The sequence below is a fragment of the Doryrhamphus excisus genome, linkage group LG16, assembly GCF_037039965.1.
Source record: "Doryrhamphus excisus strain RoL-2023G ecotype Guam linkage group LG16, RoL_Dexc_Guam_v1.1, whole genome shotgun sequence".
Lineage (NCBI taxonomy): Eukaryota > Metazoa > Chordata > Actinopteri > Syngnathiformes > Syngnathidae > Doryrhamphus > Doryrhamphus excisus.
The window spans coordinates 5,051,916-5,078,727 of NC_136372.1; the positions used below are offsets into that span (position 1 = coordinate 5,051,916).

The 26,812-nt window shown below is 39.3% G+C and overlaps 1 protein-coding gene across 1 annotated transcript; it reads left to right on the forward strand.

Moving 5' to 3' along the window:
• Positions 1 to 96: 96 nt before the first annotated feature.
• On the forward strand, positions 97 to 26,812 carry s1pr2 (sphingosine-1-phosphate receptor 2). The gene is made up of 2 exons (XM_058049432.2): positions 97 to 443; positions 25,383 to 26,812. Exon 2 carries the CDS (start codon positions 25,454 to 25,456, stop codon positions 26,558 to 26,560), a length of 1,107 nt encoding a protein of 368 aa, XP_057905415.2. The 5' UTR covers positions 97 to 443; positions 25,383 to 25,453; the 3' UTR covers positions 26,561 to 26,812.

Genomic DNA, 26,812 nt, shown 5'->3' on the forward strand with positions numbered 1-26,812 from the left:
TGCGCGTGCGCGACGATGACGTCATGCGCGCTTCCCTGTCTCAGGAGCGCGTGTGTGTATGTTGTGTGTCTGTGTATCAGTCAGTCAGTGAGAAGCAGCAGGGCGAGTAGACGTGCTGCCGGATCCGAGAAAGTGAGACCACTGCGGGACGCTTTTTTGACCTCCACCGCCCTTCTTTGTCACTGACTTTTGCCGGAGTGCAGACAACTTTTTATCCGGCTTTACGGTTCTGGTCTTACCGCTATGGATCGTCTACCAGCAAGGACCAGACAAGACACGCCGTCTGGTCCTCCACCTAAAATGTTCTGATTGTCAACTACTGGATCGTTGCAGGAAAGATAAGATTTGGACCATTTTTGTTGTTGTTTTTTTTTTTTGTTGGAGGTTGGCTGCAAGCTGGCGAGCACATGTGAGCACTAAAGTGATCTCTTCTCTCTCATGGGGTAAGTTTTATAAAGTTTTGCATATGTTTTAATAAAGATAAGTAAAAGTTGACTTAATATATAAAATACTGTAAGTTTGCAACTTCAACAACGTGTGTTTTTAATGGCTAACACGTTGACGTTAAACATTAGTGGCTATCATGCATCATATGCTGTCTTGTGCATGGTGGTGGGTGAGAAAGCTGAGGGGGGGGGTCCTTATTTAAGCCGTTGTGCAGCCTGCTGTGCCCCCCACCACCCCCACCCTCTGCTATGACCCCCTCAGATGCTGTTGGGGCTTGTTCATCCGTCACTCTAAAGAAGGCATTGTATTGTAAGGATGTATTAATAAGACAAAAGCCTCCATTATCACCATCACTACCCCCCCCCCCAACCCAACTATGTATTGGCTAAGTCTCTTAGGTCAGAGATGTCCTCCGGAGTTTGAACAATGACAGTCTCAACACAATCCTTTGGTAGAAATTCACACAAAAGAATCAATTTCTTAAAAAAACTACATTTACTGTAGCAGTGAAGGTGTCACCAAATCACTGCGGGATAAGATGGAGGAAGTCATGTTTATTGCCGAGATAAAAGCCTCAATCCATCATGTACTCGACTGTGGTTGGTCTTGTTGGCTGCTCAGGCGAAAAAAAAAAAAAAAAGAGGAAGCAAAAGCAAAATGTGGCAACTTTATTATCCAACAAATCTGAAATGACGCATTCAGGCGTCTCCAGTAAGACAACACACTGGTGATAAAATCACTGGACAGGTGTCGAGGTGGAAACGTGCTTGTCGGCGTCTTATCAAGCGTGGAGAGCTCTGTCAGCAGGTTCATTGATGGCGCTTTTTCACGCCAGAGTTACTCAGTTTGTTTTAGGTGTTTTGGATCTTGTGAAATCCCAGCGTGATGGGAAGAGACCCAGCAGTCGACGCTCAAACCAGTTGGTCGGTCGTCTGTCCGTCGCTGCAGTTTGGTGATTGCATGGTTCGTTGAACCAGAAGAAACACTTGGCTTCCTGGCCAAGGCATGTTTTGGCTTTTTTTTTCACACATTTCTTCTTTGTCGTCTTCTCTGCGTCTTATCGGACAGAAATAGGTTAGAACCTACACCCTAAAGAGCATGGAAGCGGATTCTGGATTAACTTGTCCGAGGTGAACATGTCACAGCTTTGTTCCCTGGTTTTAAAAGACAAAGGGAACATCTTAAAGAGACAAACTATTACATATATTTTAAATATATCATTTTTTTATGGTACCTTGTGAGACTATGTAGTTGTTGGACTCCAAATGATATACAGTCCCCGTGCAAGAGGTCACATCTGTGTTCCCGAGTTGTAAAATACAAGGATACTAAATATTAGTTTATCCTCACTAGGGTCACGGGTATGCTGGAGCCTATCCCAGCTGTCTTCGGGCAAAAGGCGGGGTAAACCCTGTACTGGTCGCTAAACCATTCATTCATTTTCTACCTCTTATACTCACAAGGGTCGCGGAGGTTGCTGAAGCCTATCCCAGCTGTCTTCCGGCGAGAGGCGGGGTAAACCCTGGACTGGTGGCCAGCCAATCACAGGACACATATAGACAAACAACCATTCACACTCACATTCATACCTATGGACAATTTGGAGTCGCCAATTAACCTAGCATGTTTTTGGAATGTGGGAGGAAACCGGAGTACCTGGAGAAAACCCATGCATACACGAGGAGAACATGCAAACTCCACACAGAGATGCCCGAGGGTGGAATTGAACTCGGGTCTCCTATTTGTGAAGCCTGTGTGCTAACCACTCGTACATCACGCATCTCCAAAAAGGTTTTATTTCCTTTTATTTACAAATTTGGGTAATAAGAGTTTAAAAGTAAATATAGGGGTGTTATTTCATGTCTAGAGGGCTCTAATAATGCTTAAATATTCATTCATTTTTTACCACTTATCCACACGAGGGTCGCTGGGGTGCTGGAGTCTATCCCAGCTGTCTTTGGGTGAGAGGCGGGGTACACCCTGGACTGGTCGCCAGCCAGCCAATCACAGGGCACATATAGACAAACAACCATTCACACTCACATTCATACCTATGGACAATTTGGAGTCGCCAATTAACCTAGCATGTTTTTGGAATGTGGGAGGAAACTGGAGTACCCGAAGAAAACCCACGCATGCACGGGGAGAACATGCCAACTCCACACAGAGATGTCCGAGGGTGGAATTGAACTGGGGTCTCCTAGCTGTGAGGTCTGTGCGCTAACCACTAGATCACCGTGCAGCCTGGTCGCCAGCCAATCGCAGGGAAAACATAAACAAACGACCATTCACACTCCAGAATCACCAATTAGAAAAACAGAGATGCTCAATGGGAGATTCAAACCCAGGTTTTCCCAGTCTCCTGACTGTGTGGCATACATCCTAACCACTCATCCACTGTTTGCCCGGATAGAACATTCATAGTCTCTTAAAGTGGGAAGCCATTGCACTCTTAAATATGCATGTGCATGGTTGTTGGTAAATATAAGCTGTTGTTCCTTTAAAGTGCATCCTGCATCCTTAAATATTATTATTTATAATAATTATTAAATTTATAATAATAATAAATAATATAATAAATAATAATAATGCATTTATAATAAATATTAAATTATAAAATATATATTATTTACTCCAAAGTACCCAACAGGGGTAGTTGTTGGAAGTTTTGTAACTGTTCCCTGGACAAAAAGGTCTAGGTGGTCCCTCAAGAGTACAGAAGCAGTCATTTTGAATTGACTATCCTGTTGACAAACCATTATACGGTACAATTCCTGGTAATCAGACCTGAGATGCGGGATTAGCATCACACGGATCTATCCATCACATGTTTAAGTGCGGATAAGTCAATGACAATTGAACAGTGGGAACTGGATTTGCGAGGGACTTTCTTTTTCCCTGCTGGTTACTGAGGGGGGGTTCGAAGGCGTGGATGGGGAGCGGGTGGGTGGTGTCGATCACAATCCCCCGCCTAGTAGGACACTCAGGTTTCAGTCAAGGCCTGGGAGCGGTCCGTTAACTGGACGGACGCAGTGAGACGGCTTTTTTCCTTTAGGAGGATGATGACTCTTTTGTTGGAGACGTACACCGCTTTATTCAGATGGATTGGGGGGGGTTAACAACTGCATCGTCAGATCAAAGGCCCCCACCTGGTTAAGGGAAACCACTACTCAATACGAAATAGAAGAAGAGTGACATGAAGATGACAAGACATAGTACAGCTGTTTTTTTTATGGTAGTGTTCTGCAGGCTATCATATGTGTTTTTACATTTTTGGTCGGTTTGCCCCCTCAGCCTGAAAAATTTGGGTGGGGCAGTCGGAGAAAAGTTTAAAAAAAAAAAAAAAACGACTTCTGTTCGCACAAGTCACAACACACCGCCAGCAGCATGTTGCTTTCTGATTCACAGCCAAGTGCAGGGAGTGTCGCCCATGGGAGAAATAAACATCAGTTCTTTTTTTTGTTTTTTATAGGTAGATGTAGACAGATCACCCCCCTCCTCCCTCCCACCACCTCACACCTCCTCCTTCCCGCCATCATCTAAACAGCTCCTCTGGAAGGTGTCTTCATCAATGAAAAATCCATTAGCTTAAAAGTCTCCTGTTACATTCCTTTTCCACTTGAAGGACTTGCACAAACTATAAGACCCCCCCCATACCGCCAACCCCCACACATCGTCCCTCCTCCATCACAAACTTCAACACACCGTGACCAGGCACCGACTCTTGTAGCGGCATGCCATCCCGTCACATTTCATTCCAAAACGCAACCCCTGAAAGACGCTGGGTCTGCCATTTTATGCCCCGCCCCCTGCAGGAGTGTATTTAAAAAAAAAAAAAAAAACTTTTTCAGGCCTTTCATCCACTCCGAAAAAAACCAGTGTGAAGGCTTTCCAAAACTGTGTTGTCAGCGTTTGTGTGTAGACGGGGGAAAACCAACATTTTGTTTGGCTGTTCTCCTGTCGTATGACGTTACCGCTGTCTCCATACGTGAGCAGATTTCATATTTTTCTTTGACGATATTCAAGAATAGCAAATGATTCTCCTCTTCCTTGATTGTTGTTACCACTCCTTTTTCCCACGATGACTTTCTTCTGAATTCTAATTGGCCAAATCTCAAGTTAAGTCAAGACAGTTAGTTATGTTGTATTTATAGAACAGAAGTTATCGCAAGGTAGATTTTTCTTCTTATGAAAGTCAAATAAAACTGTAGCATACTGTAACACATATATATATACATATATATATATATATGTGTATATTTCTTTGTATATTTCAATGTAGCAGTGGAAGATACATACGTATATTACCATAAGAGCAAATTACATAATCCATTGTAATCCATCTTGACTGTGATAAGTGAATTTCCACTTACTTATAAATGCAATATATTTGTAGTTAGAGCAAAGCCACATTGTCTATGACAATTATTAGAGATCTCTAGACATGAAATAGCACCCCTATAGTCACCTTTACACACAACTATAGGATATAATTCGAGCAAATAAGTAATTTAAGATATAAATTAAGCTTGTGTGTTATTGTATATTATAATGATCATGAGGGCTGCACGGTGTTCGAGTGGTTAGCGCGCAGGCCTCACAGCTAGGAGACCCGAGTTTAATTCCACTCTCGGCCATCTCTGTGTGGAGTTTGCATGTTTTCCTTGTGCATGTGTGGGTTTTCTCCGGGTAGTTTGGTTTCCTCCCACATTCCAAATACATGCTAGGTTAATTAGCGACTCCAAATTGTCAATAGGTATGAATGTGAGTGTGAATGGTTGTTTGTCTATATGTGCCCTGTGATTGGCTGGCTGGCGACCAGTCCAGGGTGGTACCCCGCCATCTCGCCAATGACAGCTGGGATAGGCTCCAGCACCCCCTGCGACCCTCGTGTGGATAAGCGGTAGAAAATGAATGAATATTTAAGCATGATTAGAGCCCTCTAGACATGAAATAACACCCCTATATTGACTTTTAAACTCTTATTACCCACATTTGTAAATAAAAGGAAACATGTTAGGTTAATTGGCGACTCCAAATTGTCCATAGGTATGAATGTGAGTGTGAATGGTTGTTTGTCTATATGTGCCCTGTGATTGGCTGGCTGGCGACCAGTCCAGGAAGACAGCTGGGATGGGCTCCAGCACCCCGCGACCCTTGTGAGGATAAGCGGTAGAAAATGAATGAATAATGATCATGATTGTTATGTTGTTATTATAAGTCTGGCACCAGTTTTGAAAATGCTCCATTTAGGTAAAAAAAATATGTAAAAAATTATATTTTGAAGGCAGTGGCTAATATTTATCAGGTATTCTTAGGAAAAAGCAGTATCTATATATACTATATATATAGATACTACTACGTAGTTCCAATCGGACTAAAACGGTCATCCTCCAAGATACTGTTGCTCTAGTACAGGGGTGGGCAAACTACGGCCCGGGGGCCACATCCGGCCCGCCAAGTGTTTGAATACGGCCCGCCCAATCTTTCCAAAGTATTTCATTTAAACTCAACATACAACCTGGCATCATGGCCTGAGCCAACCTTTTGATGGTTTTATCAATTTCGTTTTTTGACATGGTCTGTTGTTTACAAAGTGCTCCTGAAAAAAGGGACACAAGCACATAATAATAATAATTATTATTATTATTATTATTATTAGATTATTATGATTATTATTAGAACTATTATGATTATTATAATTATTATATTAATGCTAATTATTATATTAATTATATATAATATTATTGTTATATTTGCATATTTTACATAATAATAATATAATAATTATTATTTTAATTTTATTGTAATTATTATAATATTTTATTATTTTTAAAATATTTAAATATAAAATAATAAATAATAATAGCATATTTTATGACAATTTTACAGATACAATAATACCAGGTGGACTGTTACGTGTCAAATATATAGTCTGCTCCCCCCCCCCCCCCCCCCCCCCCCGTAAATTTTGTCATATCAATGCGGCCCGCGAGTCAAAAAGTTTGCCCACCCCTGCTCTAGTACAAAAACAACCGACCTTCTTGATATGATTGACAGCTGGCAACACTTCAGTCGTCAACTTTGACTGAGAATTGGACGGCAATTTTTCGACTTAAGTACGATGCCGCTCATATACGGCAGCATTATAAACGTCAGGTTTAGGTTACTGCTGCGGTTTTTGGACTGGGACTGACATGGCTTTGCAGGCCTTCACTTTGAGGTTGCAGTGAACGATTTATGAAGTGGATGAGGGGGGATGACTTAATCAGTGCGGTCATGTCATGGTTTTCCTGACTTCTGAAGTTCCCGGGTTTGCCCGTGATGGAGGAGTACGAGAGCAGGTATACATGAGGACCTCCTCTTCTTTGTCCTCTTTGCTTTTCCTCCCACTTGGGAGCCTTTTTTGTTATCCAATCAGCTTTGTTTGTGCAGCTGTAGAACTCAACAGGGTGACCATCTTTTACTTGAGTTTTGAATTGTGCAGCCAGTTGGAGCTTTAACGAGATAGTATGTGCGCATATTACCATGCCCCCCCCCCGACCCCCTTTATTTAGTGACTATAGGCTCTTTTGTTTAGTAATGGCTATTAAGGTTTTAAACATGAGGGATTTAACCTCAGCTAAACACAAGCCGGGGTCGTGATGGAGGCCAGAACACGCTGATAGTTTGTGGATGTTGATTTTAATGTGACAGCAACAGCTTTACAGAGAGGCCTTATCCAGGTCAAAGTGGAGTCATCTGTTCCCTGGAAAATATATGGACGGGATAGGATTTAAGAAAGGAAACATCCATTCATTTTCTACTGCTTATCCTCACCAGGGTTTTATTATTATTATTATTATTATTATTATTATTATTATTATTATTATTATTATTATTATTATTATTATTATTATTATTATTATTATTATTATTATTATTATTATTATTATTATTATTATTATTGTTGTTGTTGTTGTTGTTATTATTGTTATTATTCATTTATTTTCTACTGCTTGTCAGTAGAAAAGTCATAGTAGTCATAGTAGGTTATATTCATTCATTCATTCATTCATTTTCTACCGCTTTTTCCTCACGCGGGGGTTATATTATTGTTATTGTTATTATTATTGTTATTGTTGTTATTATTATTATTGTTATTATTATTATTATTATTATTATTATTATTGTTATTATTCATTCATTTATTTTCTACTGCTTGTCAGTAGAAAAGTCATAGTAGTCATAGTAGGTTATATTATTATTAATATTATTGTTGTTGTTGTTGTTGTTATTATTATTATATTATTCATTCATTTATTTTCTACTGCTTGTCAGTAGAAAAGTCATAGTAGTCATAGTAGGTTATATTATTATTATTATATTATTCATTCATTCATTTTCTACTGCTTGTCCTCACAAGTGTTGCGGGGGTTATATTATTATTATTATTATTATTATTATTATTTTATTTATTGTATTTATATGTATATATTATATCATATCATATCATATCATGTCATATTATATTATATTATATTATATTATATTATATTATATTATATTATATTATATTATATTATATTATATTATATTATATTATATTATATTATATTATATTATATTATATTATATTATATTATATTATATTATATTATATTATATTATGTTATATTATATTATATTATATTATATTGTCTAAGACCTAAATAAGTTTTTTTAACATTAGAACCCTGTAGACAGGAACTAACACCCCTATAGTCACTTTTATGTTTGTATTAACCAATATAGAAGACATTTATTCATTCATTTTCTGACGCTTATTATAAAGCACAGCTATACGCGGACAGAATTTCCAGTATTATAATAATTTTGCAGTATAGGCTAGCACATTTACAATCCACTATCGGGGAACTCTTATTTAAAATTGGTGAAAAATACTGTAATATGGAACCGTATCAAGGCCATATAATGTTTTTAAAGCTCCAAATGTCCTTTGGCAGGATAATGGATGATAAATTTTTTGGTCATGAAATCTCTCCATGCACTCATACACCCATGAGAAAGAGTTGACATCATGAGAGATATGAGAGAAGACTTTGTTTCAACTTTGGACGCCTCTGTAATGTTCACTCCCTGTTTTCCTCCCTCCTGCGTCATAACAGTATTCCCTGTTTAATGGAATTGTGTTTGCTTGGAGAGTCTGGAGCTTTTGTACTCCTGCTTGGAGCGTGAAGATGGATGGATGGATGGATGTTCCTCCATCAGTGCAGCATCTTATCAGTGGGTGCTCGGCGGCGACAACCGGGACTGCCCCTGTGTGTCAGCCTGGCTCGATGGTATCGTGTTCCATTACGTGATGTTGTCAACACGTCTCCCTCCCCCGCATCATTGGATTTTATCATGGTGGCAAATGACAACGGAATAAGCGTGAAGGTCGCAGATACTCCTCCGTGTCCTCTCACGACAAGCAAACATGAGAAGGGGTGGAGTTCAAGGTCTGGCTTCTATAGTGGAACGGGTGCAAGGTGAGGAGGAAGAGGAGAGGAGGGGGGGGGGGACAATAGGGTCCTAAAAAAAGAAGGTTCAAAGGCATTCATTAGCTTGAGCTTCATTCATTGTGAGGGTAAGAACAAGGAAGGCGGCCATTGAAACCTGAATCTTTTTGTGGTTTCTGCAGGGCAGCTAGACCTGACCCCACTTCCTTATTGCCTCACACTCAGCATGCATGCTTCCTGCAGCTAAAAATGACACAAATTGGAGACATTTTTAATGTAAACGTTTAGCACAATGTAGCGAAACCACATTCATATCAATTTCCTCCTTGTCTGGCTGGCTAGTTTTTATGAATTTTTCCATAATAATAATACTAATACTAATACTAATACTAATACTAATATTTTTATGAGTTGTTTAAGTATATAAAGGCCACAAAAAAGTAGCATGGACTATTATGTGGGATTTTTATGATTTGAAAATTCATAATTCAAAGCAAGGGTGCCAACAGTGTGGGCCGGGGGCTTTTAAAATTTTGTGTTTAAAACACAAATACAACCATCGTTCGCCCATATGTGGCTCGAATTTTGCGACTTCACTTTTTCAATACTATATTAATTCATAAATTGTGCTTATTTTTGCCTAAATTAAGCATTTTGAAGCATAAAATACATTAAATGAAATAAAATACAAATATAATGCATTCAGAAGATGCATTCAAAGACGCTGTGAATGTTATGTAGTACTCTACTTTGGTCAGTAGGTGTCAGTAATGCTACTGTAATGTTTGGTGAGACACACAAGCACCAAGCATTTGATTGTCGGAACAACAGGTTTTTATTGCAGGTTTATCAATAATCCCTAATAAAACACGTTCTACTGTTGCGGCCGTATATATATATATATAAGAGTCTTATTTATGTTGGAAATGGTTTATTTACTCATATTATGTCTACTATATTGGGTAATACGAGAGTAAAGGTGACTATAGGGGTGTTAGTTCATGTTGAGAGGGCTTTAATAATGTTAAAACCTATATTAAGAAGGTCACTAAGATCTCTAATAAAACAAGGGCTACTGTTGTGGCCGTTAGCCACGCCAAGCTAAAACTCAACTCTGAACCCCCCCCCCACGTAGGGAACACATTTATTGTAATACATAAGTATGAGTCTTATTTATGTCTTAAATAGCTTATTTACTCATATTATGTCTACTATATTGGGTAATACAAGTGTAAAGGTGACCATAGGGGTGTTAGTTCATGTTGAGAGGGCTCTAATAATGTTAAAACCTACATTAAGAAGGTCACTAATATCCCTATAAAACACGTTCTACTGTTGTGGCCATTACCCACGCCAAGCTAAAACTCAACTCTGAACCCCCCCCCCCACCTCCCGACGTAGAGAACATATTTATAGGAAAACATAAATATGAGTCTTACTTATGTCTTACATAGCTTATTTACGCATATTATGTCTACTATATTGGGTAATACGAATGTAAAGGTGACTATAGGGGTGTTATTTCATGTTGAGAGGGCTCTAATAATGTTAAAACCTACATTAAGAAGGTCACTAAGATCCCTAATAAAACACGGGCTACTGTTGTGGCCGTTACCCACGACAAGCTAAAACTCAACTTTGAACCCCCCCTCAACGTAGGGAACACATTTATAATAATATATAAGTATGAGTCTTATTGAGGCTTATTTACTCATATTATGTCAACTATATTGGGTAATATGAGTGTAAAGGTGACTATAGGGGTGTTAGTTTATGTTGAGAGGGCTCTAATAATGTTAAAACCTACATTAAGAAGGTCACATGTTTGCTATGCTCTATGAAAAACTATGAAAAAATTCCACAGTGGGAACTCACTTATCATGGTTGAGTTGATAAATGAGGGATTACTGTATTCGATTATGAGATACTTATAACCAAGATGTTTGGATAGCTTAGCATGTATTGACCTTGTATAATTGTTTTGTTTTTTTTTACCAAGCATCATTACTCATTTGTGAGGATGTAAAGAGTAAAAAGTGAAGCTCTGACAGTAATTGCTCCTTTGGATAACCCTGAACCCAGCCAACCCTCCCCCAGACTGTAAGTGTGGAGGGAACGAAGGGGAGGGTGGTGTCTGGTCCGGTCATGTGGCTCCTGAGGCTCTATGATGCCCTTGTTTATGCGGTTCTTTGTCTCCGGAGCCCCACCCCAGAGCAAGAACATCTGCCATAAATAAAGAATGATGAACTTCCTGAGCAGGGGAGGACCACTACGTCAGGACGGGAAGTCCACCTTCGTCGCTGCACTGACTGAACCATGTTGACATGACGCACCGCTCAGTTGAGACTGTGCCCAAACTGTCACACTTTTTGACAAGCGAAAAGGGTAATCCCTAATTAAATTACCCCCTCTATGAATCGAGGACACCCATGCCCCCCGCTCCCCTCACACACACGCCAACGCGAATATCCAGACGCTTTAATGAAGCATGTGTTTTTGCTAACGGACAAAGATGGAAGGGCAGGTTTTGGCGTTGGAGACAAAGAAACAACAAGAGGGAAACGTTTTATTTGTCAGTGAAAGAGGAAGTGTTTGTGCTTTGTCCTGTCATCCAATGACTGGATGATGCAAAGATACTGATGCAACTCATACTCATACATATCTACACACACGTACAGTCGTCCCTCATTTATTGCGGTTAATTGTGGTTAAGTAGGATTCCATAGGAATATAATAATAATAAATAATTATAATTATTATAATTTTATATTATTATTATTATTATTATTATTATTATTATTATATAATAAATTATTATTATAAAACCTATTAATATTATGATTATATTATGATAATAATAAATATTTTTTAATATTATATTATTATTATTCATTATATTATAATTATTATAATTTTATATTTTATTATATATATATTATAATAATAATAAATAATTCTAATTATTTATTATTATTATTTATTTATTATATATTATTATAATTATATTGTAATATATTATATTATTATTATTATTATTATTATATTTTCATAGTTAGAGCATAGAAAACCTATTTAAGACCTAAATACATTTTTTACATTAGAGCCCTGTAGACATGAACTAACACCCCTATAGTCACTTTTATGTTTGTATTACCCAATATAGGAGACATTTATTCATTCATTTTGTGACGCTTATTCTGTCGCGGGGGTGCTGGAGCCTATCCCAGCTGTCTTCGGGCGAGAGGCGGGGTACACCCTGGACTGGTCGCTAGCCAATCACAGGGCACATACGTATAGACAAACAACCATTCACACTCACATTCATACCTATGGTCAATTTGAAGTCGGAGAAAACCCACGCATGCAGGGGGAGCACATGCAAACTCCACACAGAGATGGCCGAGGGTGGAATTTAACTCTGGTCTCCTAGCTGTGAGGCCTTCACGCCAACCACTCGACCACCGTTCAGCCCCTATAGGAGACATAATAGTAGTAAATAATCAATTTTAAGATGCACTTCAATCACCTTATTAGCAAGCAGATTAAACATGCGGTAAACATTCCCACAGGAGCTGCTGTCGGCCACTCTCTAGTACTCTAGCCACTCTCTATAACATCAAATCATTATCATCACTATGGTCACGGGTATGCTGGAGCCTATCCCAGCCTGCCAATAGACAAACAATCATTCACACTCACATTTTGCACACAAATTTGCAGCCTTTTTGTGTTCAACAGTTCAGGAGTAGAAGAGAAGAAATCCTTACAGTCATGTGAAAAGAAAGTCTGGTATCGATTCGTTTTGCTTTCGGTGTAAAAGGAAAGTCATCCAAGGTTATGTAAACACATTTTTCCTACTGTCAGCAGGTAACATAAAGTAACATTAGTCTTAACTTGAGTTATCTTGACATGCCTTTCTAATCTATTACTGTCCAAAAGCTGCGCAATGCTATTCTGAGTTCCCCCTCCATGTTAGAAGTGGAGCCATTGCGGCCTCACACCTCTCCTCCTTCCTCGTTTTAAACTTCCCCTTCCAAGGCCGTGTTTGTCATTTCTCTGACCAAACGACGGTTGTGTGTTTCAAAACCAGATTCTGGCAACCGCGTCGTACTCCTACGTGCTCCTCGGCCCACGCTTTTGCTTTCTAGATGGGCGCTTCCTTGTTTCTCACGTTGATGGTGACGGTGGAAAGTACTGCTTGAGAGTTCTTCATTGGTTGTTTGGTTGTTTGGAAATTAGCACATTTAGTTTGTTGCGGATGCAGATAAAAGATTCACCCCCCCGACCCCCCCCCCCCCCCGATCCCCCCCTCCCAAGAAGAAGGTCTATGAGACATTGTGATACAATACTGTCCTTATTCCAATTTGTTCAGATTCAGAGGCCACACAGCTACAAAACCCGAGTTCGAGTCCATGCTCGGCCATCTCTGTGTGGAGTTTGCATGTTCTCCTCGTGCATGTGTGGGTTTTCTCCGGGTACTCCGGTTTCCTCCCACATTCCAAAAACATGCTAGTCGCTAATTGGTGACTCCAAATTGTCCATAGGTATGAATGTGAGTGTGAATGGTTGTTTGTCTATATGTGCACTGTGATTGGCTGGCCACCAGTCCAGGGCCTGACAACAGCTGGGATAGGCTCCAGCACCCCCATGACCTTCGTGAGGATAAGCGGTAGAAAATGAATGAATGAACAACTCATGTTTTGTATTTCTAGTCTTTTCACATTATTAACTGAAAACCTGAATGAAAAGTAGGTTTATCCACCTCCGTTGGGTCCCTCCAGCCGCATCCGCTGCTTCCGCATCGATATTGTTTTTTCACTGATATAGGCCAATCCAGATCGGTGTATGATCAATTTTATACTTTATACCAACTTTATACCAACTTTACTGATGGAGGCTACTAATACCACTTGGCTACTAAATCTGGGGGTGGTTGGGTATTTGACATTTTGAGATGGTGGACCCTCTCAGATCCAAAACAATACTGGTCGCCAAATTAGCATAAGTCAAATACAAAAAAATACGTTTGTGGGTGAGTTTAAGAGATGATATGCTAATAATAAATAAAAATAGTAATATGAAAATATGCTTGCTGACTGTATTGTTTTAAATAATGCCCCTGGTTCTGAAATTAATATTATTAATATTATTAATATTATTAATATTATTAATATTATTTATATTATTAATATTATTTATATTATTTATATTATTTATATTATTTATATTATTAATATTATTTATATTATTTATATTATTTATATTATTAATAATATCGTTGTAGTTGCACATCAAATCGTTGACCACAAAGACATTTCCAATACTTATTACAGATAAAAACGTCTTTATATCTGCAATTAAATGTGATTAATTGTGAGTTAACTGGATTATTTTTTTAATGTGATTAATCACGATCAAAAAAATGTAATCGGTTGACAGCTCTAATTTCAATCCCCATCAGAACTAATGGAAATAGAAATAATCAGTCATAATGGCAACATTTTATCATGTTAATACTTAAACTGTCATATCAATGTAAAAATTAGCTAACCGCTATCGAGAAAACGATATATCCTGATTTGGAGTTGATGGCAAACGGCAGTATTTGCATTTGAAGTATCATGAGTGGTTAGCATCTACTCTGCATTAGTGGTATTAGTTTGCTCCTTACCGCTATTGCAACATTGGTTCTGTTGCCGCTGTGTTGTGCAATATAAATGTTGACAAATGTCCGTGTTGGTCAACGAAAGCTACGGTTTCCATTTTTTTTCCATTTACTTTCTTATGCCGGCTAAATCATTCAGAATTGTTCATTTTAATACCAAAAATCAATAAAATCTTGATCTTGAATGTCATTGCGCAGGTGTACCTAATGAATGTTTTCTCGTCAGAAGTCTGCGGTCACTCTTTCTGCAATGGTCGTTTATCAGCCGCCCTGTGTGCAGGCAAGCATGTAACACAGATAACGAGTTGCAGATAAGCGCGTGCACTCCCAACCGAGGTTGTTATTTTGACCTCATTCAGGAGACTAAATAAATCAGCATCATCGTCGTGCGTGATGCCGCTGTCTGCTCCGTGGGGGTCGTTCGTGTCACGGAAGTCCTCTTCGTGCTGGTTCAAGTGATGGACATGTTTTTTTTTTTTTATCCCTGGTTATTGACTGTAGCAAATCAATAGTTGAATCGAAACATGCATGAGGCTTATAAGCGTGTCATGACTAACTGCTAACTGCAGTGACAATTCCAAAGCATCCATATCCATAAGGAATAACTGAAATAGAAATAAACTGCGTTCATTAACTGTAAATGCAATGTTTAAGTGTAAAAATAAGTTAACCAATCACCATAAAATGCACATTGCTTAATTTTAATTTTGAATGATGAATCCCAGACATTATTCAAAAATCAATTGTTCAGTATCAGCCATTTTGGACAATTTTGACTGATCTTTCAAGGCACACAAACATACACACATGTACCAATACGAGTTCAAAATTAATTTTTTTTTGCACACATTTTGTCGTGACCGAGTGGTTAGCACGCAGGCCTCACAGCAAGGAGACTCGAGTTCAATTCCACCCTCGGCCATCTCTGTGTGGAGTTTGCATGTTCTCCCCGTGCATGCGTGGGTTTTCTCCGGGTACTCCGGTTTCCTCCCACATTCCAAAAACATGCTAGGTTAATTAGCGACTCCAAATTGTCCATAGGTATGAATGTGAGTGTGAATGGTTGTTTGTCTAGATGTGCCCTGTGATTGGCTGGCAACCAGTCCAGGGTGGACCCCGCTTCTCGCCCGAAGGCACCTGGTATTGGCTCCAGCGGTAGAAAATGAATCAATGAATGAATGACATTTCGTCTGAGCAAATCATTTCATTGGAGGACAAGCAGCATAGCTAATGTATGCATGGCACAATGCTAACTATATCAACCAGAGGGAGGCTGATGTCATTGCAGCACCCCAATGAATCCGTTGCATTAAGGGTAAAACTTTAAAATCATTTTAAAACTTGTATTGGTATATATTTGTACATTTATTCGGTACATATTTTGATTGTTAAGTCGCTGTTTGATGAATTTTGTGTTCTTTGTAAGATGACGAGACAGTTACTTTGTTATTACTGTTATAAGGTGCCAAAGATAGAGCTACTGTTTCCTCACTGACTAACAAGCGGCATAGTATTAAACAATAAGTAGCCAGTAGTAACAATAATTTAGCCATAAATTAGCCACATTGCTGTATAAGTCACAGCTTATATACCCGAGTTCCTCTGAAAAGTGGTGGACTTATACAGGTGCCAGGCTTATGTCGCTAGGAGAAGTTATCATGTCTGTGAGGAAGGATTGCTTTTGCATTGTATGGGACCAAGAAACGTGAGGTCAAAGTCCATTTGTTTTATTCATTTGGAATCGAGCACACAAGGAGCACACAAGGACGACTGCCTTGAGCAAACATCAGTTCAAGTGTAGAAACATTTGTGTTGTTACAGGATGTTCCAAACCACAAACGCCTCTGTAGCTGCTGAAGAGCTGAAAAGTAATGCAATCAAGGTTTTTTTCCTAAAAAAAAAAAAAAATGAGGTTAGACAGCTGTCTCGTGCGTGTAGAAAGGTGGGAGTGCGAGGCTGGGAGGCGGGGTTTTAAGCACAGACAGGTAGCAGGTGGTGCGGCGCTAATTGGAGCTTATCAGGTGTTTTTTTTTTTTTAAAAAGGGGGAGGGAGGCGGCTTAAGAAAAATAAAATAAAAGCATCAGCGGCTTTTGTGCAGCTGTCGGTTCCTGCAATGGAGTCGTTGAATTGCGTGTCATGTTCGGCTTTTGGAGGGAAGCATCAGCTTTCAGTGCAGACCTGAATGCCTCAATCATATACTGGATGCAGCTGTGGTTTTATTGTTTGAAAAGTAAAGTGTGAAAGTGCTTATGATATTGAAAGTTATGGGGAAGCCTTTTGTTTGTTTTTATCTGTCTGTCACCCCTCCACGCTTTTTTTTACCAGAAAAAAAATCCAGACAGGATGTTATGTTGTTTGGCTTTTTTGTGTTTCTATGCTTGTGGTCACACATTCTCACCTTAGAAAGCCGCATGTTTGACACATTTGTCAAAAGGAAAGGAAACATGGCAGATAATTTAACCGATGGCCTTATTTCATGTATTCATTTTATTCACATTTCATGTAATGTTTATATAAATACTCAAAAAAAATATTGGGGGAAAAAAAAGGAAAAATCAACAGTAATTTTACAAGAATAAAGTCAAAATATTAGGAGACAAAAGTTGTAATTTTATAAGAATAGTGTTATAATATTTTCATTTCATTTCAGTAACACAAAAAAAGATACTATTTTTGGAAAATTAGACTGCAGAAAAGGTTATAATATTATGAGAATCAAGTCAAAATATTATACAAATAAAGTCATGGTTCTGAAAAGAAAATTCATGAGGGGAAAGTTAAAATTCAAATAAAAACAACAATAAAAAAGGAGAATAAAGAAGGAGAATATAAAAATATAAATAGATAAAAGTTGTGTTGTAACAAGAAAAAGTCCTAAATTTATGAGATTAATGTTGTAATATTATGAGGAAAAATTAATTTATTTTTGTTTGCATAAAGTTGAAATATTAAAGACATTTTTTAGCGCCGTAATAGCATGACAAACAGAAAAAAGTTGTAATTTTACAAGAATAGCGTCATTTCAGTCACACAAAGTTGGAATTTTTACTGCGGAAAAGGTTAGAATGTTATGAGAATCAAATCAAAATATTATGCAAATAAAGTCATGGTTCTGAAAAAAAAAAGAATAAAAGAGAATATAAAAATATTAAGAGATAAAAGTTGAATTTTACGATAAAAAAATTATGATAAAAAAATTTTATGATTACATTTTATGTTAAATTTATGAGATTATGAGATGTCGTATTATTATGAGGAAAAATTTATTTATTTTTTGTAGCGTAAAGTTGAAATATTAAATATATATTTTGCGCCGTAATAGCATGAGAAACAGACAACGCTGTAATTTGGTTGCTGAAAAATAAAATAAAAATAAATAATAATAATAAAAATATTAAATATATTTATAAATTTATATATGTATGTAATATATAATATATATAATATTATAAATAAAAATAAACCAAATTTACAGAAGAAAGTTGGAATTAAAAATTGGGGAAAAAAACATTTTAATAATCTAAATAAACAACATTTTAAGAGGGAAAAAAAGTGTCAATTTCACAACAAACACGTAATATTATGAGGAAAATCAATGTTTTTTTTTTTTTTAAATTGTGAATTTTCCAAAAATCCTAATGCTATGTATGACTTATGTATTATATATGACAGACAAACAAAACAAGTGGTTATTTTTTTGGAAATAAATACATTTATAGTGGTTTGGGGAACCACACAAATGCACCAACATTCGTATCATTTATGTCATTTATGATGTTATGTCAGGTCAGTGTGGTTGGGTGGGGGTGGGGGGGTCAAACACAGGGCAATGTGTCAGATAGCAGGAAGTCTACCATCCCTGTCAGTCAATCTCTGTGAGCGACACACGACGGGTAAAGGAGGGGGAGGTGGGGCTCAATGTAGGGAGGAACCCGCACATCAGGTTTCACACACTCGGGAGCAGTGAAATCCCGTAATGACAGACGCCAGGGACTCCTTGGTGACAGGAGGACCTGCAAGCTGTCTCCACAACACAATCCTGGGGGGGGGGGGGGGCGGATAAGTCATGTGCTGACCTGCTGGAGCTCAGACAAGACGCAGGAATGACAGAAAAGTGACGGCGAGGCATATACAGAATTCACGTTTAGGGCAAAGCTAAGCGAAATCTTTCCAATACCGACTTTGTGAATGTCCTATAGTCTTTAAACACATCACAGAGCTATTCTGAGTAGTAATATTATCATTATGTAATAATCCATCCATAGCGGTTGTATGCTGGAGCCTATCCCAGCCGACCTCGGGCAAGAGGCGGGGTACACCCTGGACTGGTCATTATGTAATAATTACAATTACAATGTACATACAATGTAGCATTTAAAATGCTAGCTCTCTTCCAGCCTACATTCAAACCGTCGAATGGGCGTGGCTTCAATTTTGTCATTGGCCAATTTTATGATGGATATTCAATTTCTGTGTGGGTGAAAAGCTGAAACGAAAAACATGGACAGCCCCTCACATACATTTTATTTTATTTTATTTTATTTTATTTTATTTTATTTTATTTTATTTTATTTTATTTTATTTTATTTTATTTTATTTTATTTTTATTTTGCTAGCCTAAATGAATTATAAAACTCACTAAATGTCTTATTCACTCACTAAAAGTCTTATTTGTGTTAAATTTACTCATATTATGTCCACTATATTGGGGAATACATGTGTGAAGGTGACTATAGGGGTGTTATTTCACCTCCAGAGGGCTCTAATAATGTTAAAAACTGTATTTATAATGTCAAAAACATTTTTTTTTCTTTTCTTTGAGGGTATTAAATGTATGCTAGCATGTATTCCAAAGCATTTTGAAATGAATAACTGAAGTATAAAACTCACAAAATGAAGTAGAACACCAAAAAAAGTATTCGGCAGACTAATACAAGTGTGAAGGTGACTATAGGGGTGTTATTTCACATCCAGAGGGCTCTAATAATGTTAAAAACTGTATTTATAATGTCAAATACATTTCTTTCTTTTATTTGAGGGTATTAAATGTATGCTAGCATGTATTCCAATGCATTTTGAAATGAATAAATGAAGTATAAAACTCACTAAATGAAGTAGAACACCAAAAAAAGTATTCCGCAGTCTTTTACAATACAATACAAGTGTGAAGGTGACTATAGGGGTGTTATTTCACCTCCAGAGGGCTCTAATAATGTTAAAAACTGTATTTATAATGTCAGAAACATTTTTTTTTCTTTTCTTTGAGGGTATTAAATGTATGCTGGCATGTATTCCAAAGCATTTTGAAATGAATACCTGAAGTATAAAACTCACAAATTGAAGTAGAACGCCAAAAAAAGTATTCAGCAGACTTTTACAATACAATACAAGTGTAGAAGTAGAACATTAAAAAAATGCATTCAAGTCTTATTTGTGTTAAATTTACTCTTCTTATGTCCACTATATTGGGGAATACAAGTGTGAAGGTGACTATAGGGGTGTTATTTCACATCCAGAGGGCTCTAATAATGTTTAAAACTGTATTTATAATGTCAGAAGCATTTTTTTTCCTTCTCTTTAAGACTATTAAATGTATGCTAGCATGTATTCCAATGCATTTTGAAATTAATAAATGAAGTATAAAACTCACAAAATGAAGTAGAACATCAAAAAATGCATTCAAGTCTTCATTCATTCATTTTCTACCGCTTTTTCCTCACAAGGGTCGCGGGGGTGCTGGAGCCTATCCCAGCTGTCTTCGGGCACAAGGCGGGGTACACCCTGGACTGGTGACATTCAAGTCTTATTTGTGTGAAATTTACTCTTATTATGTCCACTATATTGGGGAATACAAGTGTGGAGGTGACTATAGGGGTGTTATTTCACACCCAGAGGGCTCTAATAATGTTATAAACTGTATTTATAATGTCAGAAACATTTTTTCCTTCTCTTTGAGAGAATTAAATGTATGCTAGCATGTATTCCAATGCATTTAGAGAACAACCAGGGGATGCCACACAAAATAAATACTAGAAAAAGGACTATATTTGTCCTGGTATGCAGCCTGTTGCTATTTTTTTACATATAAAAACCACTGCTAAGTTCCAAACATGTCCTGTATAGCCCTTAAAGTGACGCAGTGCCATGAATGGAACCATTCCACGCTGCAACAATGAGACGTAATGTGATTCCTCCGCTGCAGCTGACACACGGCTCCTTCTCAAGCCTTGGCATTAACAGAGCTAAAGGGCTCCAGATGCATCAGACACCATTGCGAGTGAGCGGTCTCCATTATGAAAGCGTTGAAGTCTGGCCACCACGCTGAAGGAGTCTATTGTTCCTCCTCGTTCCTGCTTGAGGAAACACTGCACGGGTTATTGCCCTGGCCGGGGGCCGTACTGCAGCTGCGCACGCGTTGCTTGTGTACGGCGACATATTTCTGAAGACGCACGGCCACGGATGTCGAGATTCCTGCCATTGTGTCCAGATGCCGTTCCACATGCATGCTCTCTGTGTGGCTTTAGCTGGCCTTCGCTTCCGTCTTTCCTGCAAGAGTAGAACCAATAACGCTTGAGAGCAGCAGCAGGGAGCCAGGCAGAAGCATCCCCTATAAAATGCACTCCGCAGATGGATTGTGTTACTTATGACAGCTTTAAGGCCGCCAGCATCCTCCTCTTCTAATTAGATCTTCCCTTTGTTGTGAGAGAGGTCTGAGTTCACAGATTTCTACTTTTAAACGCCATTAAAAACCACAGCGGGGGGGAGGGGGGTATTTGTAAACTCTTTTTACATGCGTGACTGTAAAACCCGATACCTTGTGAGGTTAAAGGTCACCCGCGTGCATTTCACTCCAGTACGCTTGTTTGGGTGCACGATATTGTTTTTTTTTAGGTGTTTGTGCATACATAGAAGGGTCTTATGGCCAGAACTTTAGGCACACTTGCACTTGTTAGCGTGCAGACCTCACAGCAAGGAGACCCAGGTTCAATTCCACCGTCGGTCATCTCTGTGTGGAGTTTACATGTTCTCCCTGTGCATGTGTGGGTTTTCTCCGGGTACTCCGGTTTCCTCCCACATTCCAAAAACATGCTAGGCTAATTAGCGACTCCAAAATTGTCCATAGGTATGAATGTGAGTGTGAATGGTTGTTTGTCTATATGTGCCCTGTGATTGGCTGGCCACCAGTCCAGGGCCCGAAGACAGCTGGGGTAGGCTCTAGCACCCCCCACGACTCTCATGAGGATAAGTGGTAGAAAATGAATGAAAACTCGTCTAAACAGGCTGCATGGCCGACCAGTGGTTAGCACGCAGGCCTCACAGCTAGGAGACCCGAGTTCAATTCCACCCTCGGCCATCTCTGTGTGGAGTTTGCATGTTCTCACCGGACCGCAGAAAGTGAATTTCCGCAAAGCTAAATTAAATATGAACAAATTGAATGTTTTCATAACATATGAGTTTCTAAATGCAATATTTACCATTATTAGAGCCCTGTAGGCATGAAATAACACCCCTATAGTCACATTTATAGTCAAATTTTCTACCGCTTATCCTCACGAGGGTCCTGGAAATGCTGGAGCCTATCCCAGCTGTCTTGAGGTGATCACAGGGCACATATAATTATATTTCACACTCACATTCATACTATGGAGAATTGAACCCAGGTCTCTTAGTTGTGTGGCATGTGTGCTAACAACTCGTCCACTGTGCGGCCTTAGTCACATTTACTGTCTTATTATTATTTGTTTGCAACACATTGCTCAACTCTCGCTGCCTACGAGATCAGTGCAGAGACCCAAGAGACTGCCATGGCTTTGAACATTAGCAAGCTAGCATGCTCAATAGTTAGCCTCCAGTTTATTTACTGCATTCAAAACCTAAGAAAGGGTTTTAAAAGGAGTGGGACACAAGAAGAAAGACAAAGAAGCCAAATAGATACCACTTCCACACTGAATGGGAGGAGAACATTTTTTTTTCACTCTATCACGTGATAGTAATCTAATGTTATATGGCAATAACAACCATGAAACAGCAATAATTCATTCATTTTGGGAAAAAAAAACTTGGGGCTTGTAGTACGTGAGTCCAATATTGTTTTCACGGTTCTCTGTGGGTCTTGGAACAGACCCATGTGAAATATATTTACTGTGTGTATTTTTAAATGTCATTTTCAATGGGAGTATCTCTTTTGGAATGTTTTATTGAGTATTTATAGCTCCTATCGCTCCTATTTTTATAATAATGATCGTACTTTCTCCAAGCCGGAGGGAGGCTGACTCGATCTGTAAGCAATGCAGACGTTTCTAAGCATATCTGACAGCACTGGAATGGTTTTACTCCTCAAGACAATGCTGTGTTGACAGCAAGCCGGGCGTTGATGGAATGTTTTCTTTCACTTTGTCTGGGAAGCAAATCTAAGCTACATATTTCTACCTGAAAATGCATCCTGCTATTGTGGATGTCTTAGAGCAGGGGTCTCAAACACGCGGCCCGCAGGCCAAATGTGGCCCGCAGGACACTAGTTTGAGGCCCCCCGCCTTGATATGAAACTTTAATGTTAGTGCGGCCCGAGCAAGTTTGATATGGATGCCGTATGGTATCATGTACCCAGAAAAAAATTATTACGTTTGATTAATGTTCATGTTAAAGGTTAAATAACTGTTAATAGTTATCCTCCCTATCCGTGTGGAAGTGGTAAGTTTTTGGCTTTTTAAGTTTAAAGGAAATAACTTGGAGGCTACCGTTTAGGTCGCTAGCTCTCTAGTTTGCGAGTTAGCATGTGTCTCAAGACCCTGCAGTTGCGCAATATGTTGTAAATAAAAAGAGTATAAATGTGACTATAGTCGTGTTTTGTCATGTCTACAGGGCTCTAATAATGCTTTGTTCATTTTAATCTGAAAAAAATAATTTGTCTACCCACCAACTATATGTGGTTTCTTAAGTTTTTATTATTATTATTATATTTATTTATTACTGATTGATTGATTTTCTTTATTCTTGATTTGTTTATTTATTTTTCATCTTATTTTGTGTAGAAAAATAAAAATTAAGATATTTGAGAACAGTGGAATGTTTTATCAGAGCTTTTATTGTAGAAAATCAGAACCAAAGCAAAGTTTATTCATTTTTCTGTTTTTAATAAATGTGTTTTTTTTTTTTTTTTTGAAAACCTGATGCGGCTCCAGTGGCCCCCAAGTAAATTGAGTTTGAGACCCCTGTCTTAGAGAGTAATATGCAAAGTCATTTAAGGTTACTGGATCATGGTTATAATGCAAAGAAATGTGCAGAAAGTTGTGTAGGCGTTAAGCTGTGGGGGGGGGGGCAGAGGCACTAAATTCCCACACTGTGCTCACTGTGTGCCGATGCTTTATCCTGTTAATGACTTTCAAAGCTGTATGCTACAATGCCTCAAGGGCAGAAAAAGATTTTTTCCCCTTGTACGTTTTGTAGCAATTCATAATCTTGCTTGGCAAAGTAACATTTTCCACTGAGGGGGGAAAACAGGTGTTGTTTGGATACCTGGTTTTGCTTTCTCCAGTCATCTTTGGCAAATGTGCTGCTGAAACCAAAAAAAAAAAAACATCCAGTGACTGCAAAAAGACTTTTAGATTTAGTTAATAATACACTCAAGTCCTGTAGGTGGCAGTAATGCACATCAGCAAGTGGTTGCCAGATGCGTTCTATGTCATCACAGAGCCATCTGCTTGAACTGGTGGGTCACTGCCCCACGTGACTGCGGTGTAATGTAACAGTCACCGACTTAGCCGGGGGGTCGCAGGGGTGCTGGAGCCTATCCCAGCTGTTTTCAGGCGAGAGGCAGGGTACACCCTGGACTGGTGGCCAGCCAATCACAGGGCACATATAGACAAACAACCATTCACACTCACATTCATACCTATGGACAATTTGGAGTCGCTAATTAACCTAGCATGTTTTTGGAATGTGGGAGGAAACCGGAGTACCCGGAGAAAACCCACGCATGCACGGGGAGAACATGCAAACTCCACACAGAGATGCCTGAGGGTGGAATTGAACCCTTGTCTCCCAGCTGTGAGGCCTGCGTGCTAACCACTCAACCGCCGTGCAGCCTAGCCTTACAAATTGATGATGCAAACTAAGTCTTCGTGCTTCAGGCAAGCTTTTATTTGTATTGTGGAAGCAAAATAAATTTACAACTTTATGACCTTTGGCAAAGTTTTTTTTGTTACGAGAAATTTATTGTAAAAATAGTAACTTTACCCCTTTTTTTTCCTCATAAATTACTTTTTTTTTCTCATAAATTTACAACTTTATTGTCAAAAATGTACGGCTATATTCTTGAATTCCCAGATTGTTTTTCCCCAATGTGACCCTAATACTCCGGCATATATAACAAACTAACCGGTTTGTTTACAAACATCAATCATGACGCATTAGGCAATGTTGTTGCACTCAAATCCTCTCAGGGGGGGGTTCGAAATTGGTGTCAGAACACATGCAAAATTTTTTTGAATCTGTACCAAAATGAATTGGCTACATCAGCAAAAAGTCATGCTGTTCCACTACTGTCTTCCAGGGGGCGATAATTGACTATGGTCATGAAAAAAACACAAGCTAAAGATTTTTGCATATTGTTGTTGTTGTTGTTAGCTGAGAAGTCGGTCACAGTAGTCCTTGCATGTGTACTCTATTTTTCAATATTTATTTGTGAAATGAGCATGAGTTAAGTGACATAAATCATATAAACATACGCTAATACGAGAGCGCAGATGACGTAACTCAAAGGTGGCGTTGTCTTCTCCTTTGTGTGCAGGTGACCCGCAAAGACCTCCTGACACGTGACGGTGGGACAGGCCATGTTTATGGTCCGAGTCCGCAGAGTGAATGAGTGTTTACCGTGAAGCTGCCGCGCTCTGCCAGCCCGTCGCCATGAGCAAATACTCGCAGTACTACAACCCGACTCTGATCCCTTACTACTACATGTTGGCTAAGAACAAGACCATCGAGCAGTTGGACAAGAAGGATAAGAAGGTCCTGACCGACCCCAGTATCATCATCGTGGTCCTGTGCACCATCATCATCTTGGAGAACCTCTTGGTGCTTATCGCCGTTTGGCGCAACAAAAAGTTCCACTCCGCCATGTTCTTCTTCATCGGCAACTTGGCGTTCTCCGACCTTCTGGCCGGTTCGGCCTATATCGCTAACATTTTCCTTTCGGGACCGAAGACCTTTACGCTGATGCCGGTGCAGTGGTTCATCCGCGAGGGCACGGCGTTCATCGCCTTGGCGGCGTCTGTCTTCAGCTTGCTGGCCATCGCCATCGAGCGCTACATCGCCATCACAAAAGTCAAAGTGTACGGCTCCACCAAAACGTGCCGCATGTTCCTGCTCATCGGAGCCTGCTGGGTGATGTCCATCCTCCTGGGGGGGCTTCCCATCATCGGGTGGAACTGCATCGATAACCTGCACGAGTGTTCCGCCGTGCTGCCGCTGTACTCCAAAAAGTACATCGTTTTCGTGGTGACCGTTTTCAGCCTCATCCTGCTCTCCATCGTTATCCTCTACGTGAAGATCTACTTGATCGTACGCTCCAGCCACCAGGAGGCCACCAACTCCCCGGCTTACGCGCTCTTGAAGACGGTCACCATCGTTCTGGGCGTTTTCATCGTATGCTGGTTGCCCGCGTTCACCATCCTTCTCCTGGACTCATCCTGCATGATACAGTTCTGCTCCATCCTCTCCAGTGCGGACAGATTTTTCGGCTTCGCCATGCTCAACTCGGCGCTCAACCCGATCATCTACACGTTGCGGAGCAAGGACATGAGAAAGGAGTTCCTGCGCGTGCTCTGCTGCTGGGGGGTGCTGCAGAGCGGGCGCCCCACCGACCGATGTCTGGTGCCGCTGAAGAGCTCCAGCTCTCAGGAGCACTGCACCCACAAACACGAACACCAGACCACGCCCATCATGCAGGATTGTACCACCTGCGTGTGATGCATACAATCATGTTAGGGTGTGACGCCACTTTTCCCAAACGTCCTCACCATTACTTTCAGAAATGTGAACTATTTCATGGGTACTCGGATGGAGTCATTTTTAAGGACCGCCCCCCACAGTAGAAGCCAAAAACATCAATGCAAATCTCGCCATTTTAAAAAACAATCTCTTTTACACAGACAGCCCACAAAATTGCAGCATCAGAGCCGAAACAGTCAAATTTAAATGTGCATTTTACACAGAACCCAC

Excerpts from the sequence above, each read along its gene's own strand:
- s1pr2 (XM_058049432.2), top strand. The coding sequence starts at position 25,454 with ATGAGTGTTTACCGTGAAGCTGCCGCGCTCTGCCAGCCCGTCGCCATG.